Source organism: Pogonomyrmex barbatus, unplaced genomic scaffold (assembly GCF_055798465.1).
Source record: "Pogonomyrmex barbatus isolate J1 unplaced genomic scaffold, ASM5579846v1 scaffold11, whole genome shotgun sequence".
In the NCBI taxonomy this organism is placed as follows: Eukaryota; Metazoa; Arthropoda; class Insecta; order Hymenoptera; family Formicidae; genus Pogonomyrmex; species Pogonomyrmex barbatus.
This window is the reverse complement of record NW_028297107.1, coordinates 5,938,659-5,947,864: the sequence shown is the minus strand read 5'-3', so window position 1 is coordinate 5,947,864 and position 9,206 is coordinate 5,938,659. Positions and strand designations below refer to the sequence as shown.

Here is a 9,206-nt window from a genome sequence, read left to right as displayed (position 1 = left end):
GGTCCGACGTGCCGTCTAAATTTTACGGAGACTTCGCAGGGGGCGTTGTACGTCATGTGAGCGTGTCACGTTCTCGAGATACTTGAGGCCACGATCGTGTGAAGTTTCGAGGCGACGGTTACGTTGTCGAGGCGAGATATCATCAATGGGCGATGGCCCATAACCCGTCGACGTGGATGCGCGGGTGACGTACGATCGTCGCAACGTCGGGATGTAAATTTCACGAGTTTTTCCAATGGATGGCGTTGATGAATAAGGAATCGTGAGGTCGCGCGCGCGCCGGTACGCGAGTAATGAAATGGAGTGAGGAAAGAGCGGAGTGGCATAAAGACCTCGTTGGAAAACCGAGTTTCATCAAGCACTGGCCTCTTTTCTCAGTTCTCCCTTCTCGCCCTTCTGTCTCTCTCTCTCTCTACCCCGGTATCGCAATCTCGGTTCCCTTTATGTATATACTCGCTCGCTCGCTCGCTCGCTCGCTCTCTTATCAGAATGCGCGTTTGTGAGGATGGGCGACACCGGAGAAGACCCAAAACAGAATTTTGCGTATCAAAGTTGACGGAGCAGCACCCGCCATACATTATTCCACCCGGTCCTTTGTGCGCGCGTCGTGCCGTATCTGTTACGTGCTCTCGCGCGCGTTCTCTCGTACTTTTTCATCATTTTCTTTGTTGCCGGTCGATGTTGGCGGCCGCTCGGTAAGGAATATGTCGACGACCGGCGCATTCGACATGTGCCTCTCCATTTTTTTTTGTTAACCGAAAACTGCATTTCGGCAATTTTCCCGAGTAACTGTGAAATTAATATTGCGGGATATTAATATTGTTTTGCGCAAATAATACGATGATTACACGATCGGTGCAAACATCGAGTGAATGGCGTGTCAGAAACAAAAGCTAATCGATTTTAATAAATGTCACTCATCTACATGTCCTCTAGCGTTGGATAAATTTGTGGTATAACCGACAGTTGTCGAAATCCTGTATGTAAAAACTCCAATAAAAATAAAAATAAAAGAAAAACATGAAGAAATAAAATTCTTAATTTTAGAAATTTCAAAATTTCATTGTGACCTTTCATGTAAGTTTAATTTTTCCTATATAAGGCATTATTTCATTTGCTCGGATGTTATTTTTTCGAACATTAAAATATGTCTGCAGATTTATTTATTATTATTTTCAACGTTTAATTGCTTTGACAAGAATCATTAAATCTTGGATCTTATTAAATGTTTTCTTGGCTAGTTTTTAACCTATATTGCGTAATTTTTTATTTCTCGAAGATTTCTCATCGAGAGAAGTGGTCTATATTGTAGAAACGACATAGAATTTGACTTACCGCTTAAATTACGAAACGATATGAAAAGAGGGACGAAGTGTATTGTACAGACTATTAATCTGTCCAATCCAAAAACATGCGTAAAGCCAAAGATTCGGAGACTCGTTAGCGTGGATGCGGATTCCTTTTTTGGTACTAATCACGCGAGCGACTACTGGACTCCTAGACCAGTTAAAGTTTGCACATTGAAAGACATGCAGAAGATATGTCCGCCAAAGGTGAGAAAAGGATACTAAAGTTTCGAGAGGTTCAATTAGCCTTGAAATCGCGTACAAATCTTAAATCAAGAAAAATATTCTTATCTGTATAAACCAGAATATTATATAATCTTCTTAAAAATTTTAATCTTCATTTGATTGAATTTGTATTGATGCAAGTATTACTTTTACTCGATTCAAGGCTAATCTTTTATATGAAGATCATAATATTCTTGTTTATATAATATATAATAAATATACGTACTCTTGAGTTAATCTTTTTTCTGTGCAAAAACATCTGGAACATCATTACTTATAAATATTCATAATAAGTCGCCAATCATTTGAATCATAAAAACTCGGAAACAAAGAAGAAAAAAATATTATTTAACGTCCGACAAGTAAAAAAGATCTTTGGCACACCTTTGGCATTGGATACACCTTTCGTAACATACATCTCACGGAAATCGAATCGCACGGGAATCCAATCCTCGGTTAAATCATGTGGCTTGTCGCTGCGTCGGAGCGTTCACTTGGCCCTTGCGCGATATTGACGCGCCACGTAACGAGATGGTGTTCGAGCACCTGTACGGAATTGGTTAGTCGATACGTAGTTGCGTTTACCTGGAATTAGCTCGACAGTCGGTGTACACTGCTATAGCGATGGGTCTCTAATGGAGGACGGCAGTCCAAGTTCCCCCGTGACTGTTAGGGACGTCATCGGGATCTCGGAGATCGAGCACGATGACGTCATAACCCGACTGGAGGATTTCGCCCATTCATTTCCATAATCGAAAATTTGATTCGATATTATTACTTCGGAAATATCAATATTAAATCACGTGCTAAATGAGAATCTATTTAGATAGAACTATATATTCAATATTTGCAATATTCTTTGTATGAATATTTAATCGACCTTTTATTATTGTATTTGAAACTTATATTAATACCTGACATATATAATTATTTAAAATGAATCTCAAATAAAATTTGATTAAATTTAGGTATTTTTAAATATTTGAGTCAGATATCTATAGCATTTAAAGATGTCTGATTATAGTCCTAGACAAAAATTACTTAAATTTGAAATTGATGAGATTCTACGTTTTTATAAGTTAAGATATCATATGTGCTTGTATTGTGTAAAGGATTTAAATAATGATAGTTAATGACATTTGGCACTACAATTGAATATATTTGTATATTTTTGAATATAGTTATAATTCATTTTCCGAATTTTGCGTTATTTTATCATTAATATCTCGAACGGGAAGTGAAGCGATATGAACTTTTTTTTAGAAATATTGCTCAGTATTTTATTTACTTACAAAGTTTCAGAATATTGGCAATGTTGCTTTTTATAATTTCGTTGACGTAAATGGAAATATCCTGTTATTCCATGAGAACTCAAGCAAAATTAAAAGTTAAAAAAACTCATGAACCAGTTAGTAGAGACTCGATTTTCGGTTTTAGATATATGTTCAAATAATAAATAGAAACAAGTTATTAAATTTTCAGGTGTTGTCAATGTTAGAATGTTAGCGCCAGTACATCCTTAATTATTTATATGTAACCTTAGGCCACGCAGTTCTGCGATTGTCCCGAGACTCCTCCGCCGCTTTCGACTGGCGAAAAACTTCTCAGAGTTACAGCGTTTTTCATAAAAGCCGCTATCGTCGCTGGTCTCATCTGCTGGACTTACACGGAGGGTCTTTGGGGTGACAGCACCGAGACGGAAGATCTTTATTACAGAATGATAAGCACGATTTTTCCCGATCTGCCCGATCGGTCGGTGAGTGAAAAACGTGAAAATTTGCGAACATCAGGAATTGCACGCGCTCAACCGAAATATCATTTTTTGCATAGGCACAACTTGAGGAAATACGAGAAATAATCGAGGCGTACAATCGCATGCTGGTGAAAGAGATGGATATTATCGTCAGCGTGCCGCGCGAGATACATCGAAGACTGCAAGGTATCCTATTTCCGTGCGGTACAACGAAGGAAAAAACGTCCTGACGAGAATTCAGCGGAAATGTAATTTCAATTTGTGCGTGTAATTTATGAAATGTAATTTAAATTTGTGCGTGTCAAAAAATTCGAAATGTCGCGTTGCTGCTAAATGTACACGTGATATATATTCCTGTCGAAAAAAAAAAAATTGCCCGAAGCTCTTAGTCTTAACGTTATGTGGAACACTTGCGAAAGTGAGCTGTTGTAAAGAGAGCCTTGTAACACGGGAATAAATATGCTTAATTTGCCGCGGCATTTGCGCCAGGTCGTTGAAGATATTACAATGTTTCTTTCTTGGTTTTTACATACGGAGTGTGCTCTGTAGCCGCGAATATATACGATACAGGATTAAAATTCCGCGCGACGTCTTTTCCATTTTTTTTTTTTTCCCTCCGCGTTGTTTAAGGGCGCACGAGGGAGCTCGCGAGGTACGCATATCAAGCGATTTTTATGATCTGTCTATGTTTCGTCGTAAAATCTCTCATCTCGGCTAAAATCCAACGAGCCAAGGATAAAAATTCGCATTTTCATTACATGCCTTTTCACGCGCATTTTTTTCACGCCCGCGAGCGTTGGAACAAACGCGTCGGGATACCGTCAAATGTTCGCGCTCGTAATCAGCTTCGCCGTATTCGAGGGTATTTAAAAAGGAATAGACGCGAAAGACTCGCGGATCGAGTCCTCCGGCGTACCGTGAATTTCTCAAAACCGCCACGAGTTCGTGCGGCGGCGCCGTGTGACTCCTCACGCGCCGAGTGTTCCTTTTTCGTCGAGAAGGGAGCCCTCCTGGAGAGGAAGTTTCGGGTCCCATTTTTCAGGCGCGTCTATCTTTTTGCGGCACGTGAGCGTCGCTTGTCAGGGACACACCTATTTTACTTTACAAGCGCGCCCGGTTCTCTTTCCTCCCCCCCTCCCTGAGTCGTACGCCGCGCCAGGAAAGCAATATGTCCAGGTTACCTCGTCCAGGTGGTACGGCTTAAATGAAGACGCCTCGGGATTTCGGACAATTAAACAGTTTATTCAGATCAAAACATGGTGTAGTATATACATACGAGTTAGTTAAACGATATAAGGGCGGATGAGGGACGGGGGGGGACAGGGGACAGGGGGCAGGGGGGAGGTCGAGAGGGGAAGGGGAAAGGTCTCTGATATGAAATCGTTCACCTATACACAGTAAACTTGAGGTTCGGACTTACGACTGTCGATTTACATGGACTCTCTCGCGTTGTCGTTACATACAGCGTTACGTACAGCTGATTATGTACATCATTACTCGCTACTATTACTTCTTCGTGATCGCTCTTGCGCTTATTCTGTCTTCTTTTTTTCCTCTCTCTCTCTCTCTCTCTTGTTTCCTCGCGCGCTTGATTGTTGGGTCACGCCGAGAACGTGACTCTCGGTAACTACTTGACGGACGAGTCTCCTCGCAACGCGCTCGCTGATCCTTGCGCATGTGTGTGTGTGTGTGTGTGTGTGTGTGTGTGTGTGTGTGTGTGTGTGTGTGTGTGTGTGTGTGTGTGTGTGTGTGTGTGTGTGTGAAAGATTGATATCTCCGGCATTCGCCGCATTTACAAAATGAATATGGGCAGTAGTACTTTGTCTTATTTCTAATCTTCGATCCGCTTTAATGCGTCACCTCCATCGTTCATCCTTGAACCGCGAATGGATTCTCGTGGACGTGAAAGATATGTGTCGTTCGGTCGACCGACTCTCGATTCCTCGACGATTGGTAACGATCGCCGGATTCAAAAGATCCGAAAGATAGATAAGATAAGTTGTCATCAAGATTAATTATTAGAATCCACAAAATTATCGATGCTCAGAAGAGAAAAGACGATTAAAAATAAAATCTATTTTTTTTTTTTTTTTTAAAGAGAACAATTGTGCGCGATGAATAAATAATGAAACTACGATTGCTTCGATCGCAATAAAGATGTTAAAAAACACGTTTCAGGAAATTAAAAAGTACATTTAAGCACATCGAGATCCGGTTCTGGCGTCAAAAAGTCGCGACGACACGGGGCCGTGAATTCTAAATGTCCTGATGGAGCGCGTTGTCGAGCTTACGTGAACACCGATTTGATGCCAATTCCCATAATTCTGCCTCGCGCGGGCGGGTAATGGAAAATTAAACGAGCTGCTCGACAAGTCGTTCCACTGAACTCGTCTCTCTCGAAAATTTGAACGTTGTCAACTTATCGTTAGACTCTCCCGTGGTAATATATACAGCGATACATTAGCTAACGAGCAACCGTCGTACTTGACCATTATCTCTTTATACACATCGAAACACGCACATACATACACATACATACACACACACACACACACACACACACATACACACACTACACACACATTCGACGATCGATTCGACATTATTTCCTCCTCGTATCCCGAGGAGAGCGACTACTTCGCATCGCCGACGCGACACTCGTTATTCATTCCTCGGTCCGTCTTGCGCTCTCTCTCTCTCTCTCTCTCTCTCTCTCTCTCTCTCTCTCTCTCTCTCTCTCTCTCTCTCTCTGTTTTTCTCTTCTTTTTTCTTTTTGTTTTTTTTACACATTACGAGTCTATCGATCATTCGAAACGAGCGCGAATTTTTCCACGGGCAAAGTTCGTGTTACACCGTTTCCATTAGGGATACGCTTTTCGTCGATTCGTTAGTTCCATTCTCGCCGCAAAAGTTTCACGACCTCGTCGCGAAGTATCACGTGGAAGACCAGTTTTTGCAAAATCTTACAAAGTGAAGCTTTCTTCGCGCGAGAACGCATAGAGTAATGCAAATGCTTTCGTGCCATGTCGCTCTCGTCATTTTCTCTCTCTCTCTCTCTCTCTCTCTCTCTCTCTCTCTCTTTCGTCACGAATCAAACGCAAGTCGCGCAAATAACGGTGATAACGATTTAAAAGACCCGTTAAAACTATGTATATATTTACACACACGTGCACGCGCGCGCGCGCGCGCACACACACACACACACACACACACACACACACACACACACAAACACACATACCCCGGTGCTTCTTAGAGTTTGGGAGTATCCGAGTTTCGCAGGGGCTATTCGATGGGAAATACAGAAAACTCATATCAACGGTAGAAAAATTTATAAATGCTCTATCACAATTACCAATAGAATGTAATGTGCACCTGGTCTCGCTTTCGTAAGAATCGCTTCCATTTTGTACGTTACGCGGTACGGCGCGTTCGGTTTTCATCCCTCTTAAGTTCGTGGAGGGGTGAGTTCGCCTCCTCTATAAACTGCCTGTTAATTTAATTGCTTTTTCTTACCGTGCAATGATAAAAATTCTTTAAATGGCGGAGAGACCGCATGATCAATGCGACCTCAAGATTCAATATGTAGACGCGCTCGACGATTTATGAACATTTTTCTATCTTCTTCGGGGGATTTTCTTGAATTTTAATATCGTTACTCACACGTTCGTAACATCGCGCGAACGTAAATATCGTCGACCGCCGTTCGGTACTATTTGCGATGTGTGAAAGTTTTGTGCCCAAAAATATCGAATTCGGAGGATTTAAACAGGATATCGACGCCCGCGGTGCCTCGTTTCCCCACCCTCTCGTTCTCTCTCGCTTTATCGCGATATCGGAGCCGATCATTCAGCCTTAAAACCGCATTTCACGCCTTCAAACTACACGCCAAAGTGGCATCGAGCATTCCCTTTCTTCTTTTCATTCCGCGCGTTTCCTTCTCGCCCTCCCCCTCTCGCTCAGCTTCTTCTACCGGCCCCTCCCCTAACCCCGGTATATTTTCGCGCGGTTCCTCCATTCGTCTTCATTCGAGCCATCGGAAAAGGGGTTCGTTCGAGAGCCTTTTATCTTTCATCGTGTTTCACGGCCTGATGCTTCCGGACCAACGTCTCGTTGGTAGGATTCGGATTTATTTAGGGACATCGTGAGATGCCAGCGAGTTGGGGAGGTATACAAGAAACAAAAAGGAAGCGAACGGAATAATAATGAACGAAAAGATTAATGTATCCTGAGGAAAGTCATCTCTAATGCAGTAGTAGAAATATGTAGTGGAATAAATGTAATTGGATGGAAACCGAGAGAAAAGGAAAAACAAATAGAGCTATTTAAGTTGTAAGATGTAAAAAAATTGATTGTTTCCGTTGGAGCAGATTTCAAAAGCGCGGGATTGGAATAAAAGGAATGGGTTTTGATGTTCTTCAATCGAGACGACGCTTCTCGAAGACGTATTTTAAATTCGGCATTCAATCCAAGCGGCTCTTGCAACTCGATCTTCCGTTCTCTCTTTATAATACGCGGCCATAAAGAAGAGAAGCAAACTCGGAGAAATATCCGAGAAGACACACACCGTCGAAGATCATCCGGTTTGGAAACAAAAAGAAGGTCAAAGACGGTTAAGTCGACGACCGAAAACAGAATGTTAGAACTTTGTGATACCTCTCGAGGAGGCGGGGGGCGGGGAAACTTCGACGAGTTTTCGGTTAACTTCTCCGCAATAAACTGCTCCTTCGCTCTCCCGCCACCCTCCCCGTAAACGCTACGGGGGTAAACTGGCGCGGCGATCGTGTTACGGAAAACAATCGCGACGGACGGTGTCTCTCTTAATCTCGCGGGCCGTCTCGCGCGCCGCGTGAGAACTCGCCCCCCCCTGTCGCCCTCGGGTCGAGCACCACCGGACTTCGGAGCGAAATCAATTGTTCAAGACACATAATGCCGATTCCCGACACGTAACGTATCCCCGGCTTTATTGATCGTTCGAGTGTCGCTATCCCCCGCGCCAGCGAGTCGCGCTTCTTCGAGTCGTTTCGCCGTACGAGTCGATCGCGCCAGGGGGTCGTTAGCAAACACGCTTAAAGCTAACAGACGGCTGTCACGAAAATGGACAACGCGAACCCCACGACGGGACCTCTCGGGGAAATTGTTCTTGGTCTACGACGACGAGTGCCTCTCGAGCCGTACGTTCGAGCCTCGTTTTTTTCGCCGGGATCTCGTGCCGACCTTCGATCGTGGCGCACGCGACAGCCATATACTTGAACGCTATCGGGGTGATGACGACAATGACGACAATGACGACGGTGACGACGGTGACGACGGTGACGACGGTGACGACGGTGACGACGGTGACGACGGTGACGACGGTGACGACGTTGATATCGCTTCGTCTGCGGATGAGAGACTTCTAGACACAGCTCTCCGGCAGCCTGTTTGCCATCAGTCTTCGTTTGATCGCTTCGCCATCGAGGCACTCGCCGGCCACGACGACGCCTTGCCCGCCGCCCACGACGACACCCTGGGCGCCGCCGATCACGACGCCCTGACCGGCGCCCACCATCATCCCCGTCACCGGCATCCCCGGCAGGCTTGGTATCGTGCTCCTCGACGGTAACCTCAACTCCGTCGGCCTCCCCGTGAACTTGTGGCAGAGCTCGTCTATGCTTGGCGTAGGTCCGGGCGTGACCCAATGTCCCGGGGGATAACCACCCGGATAACTCGGCGGGCTGACCTCCACGAGGTTACCCTCTAGAACACCGAAGCAGACGGGGTTCTCTGTTGGGAGCTGCGAATCGAGTGGGTTATGGGGCGGAAACGCGGAGAATAAGTTGCGCTCAAGGGGGGTGGTTTTCTTTCTCTCCTCTGGTTCCTTATTCTTCGCCGATTCCTCA

General features: G+C 44.4%; 2 protein-coding genes across 7 annotated transcripts in view; one reads left to right on the top strand and one right to left on the bottom strand.

Moving 5' to 3' along the window:
* Positions 1–1,103: 1,103 nt before the first annotated feature.
* Positions 1,104–3,907, top strand: LOC105432055 (uncharacterized). Its single transcript, XM_089070868.1, has 3 exons — positions 1,104–1,553; positions 3,124–3,327; positions 3,402–3,907. Exons 1-3 carry the CDS (start codon positions 1,356–1,358, stop codon positions 3,552–3,554), a joined length of 555 nt encoding a protein of 184 aa, XP_088926994.1. The 5' UTR covers positions 1,104–1,355; the 3' UTR covers positions 3,555–3,907.
* Positions 3,908–4,545: 638 nt separating this feature from the next.
* The window catches only part of LOC105432042 (kin of IRRE-like protein 1), a 363,147-nt gene continuing 358,486 nt past the window's right edge, over positions 4,546–9,206 (bottom strand). For all 6 annotated transcript variants that reach the window (XM_089070858.1, XM_089070856.1, XM_089070855.1 and 3 more), the window contains one exon: positions 4,546–9,063. In XM_089070858.1, coding sequence (XP_088926984.1) covers positions 8,723–9,063 — 341 coding nt within the window. In that variant the 3' untranslated portion in view covers positions 4,546–8,722. The remainder of the gene's footprint in view (positions 9,064–9,206) is intronic.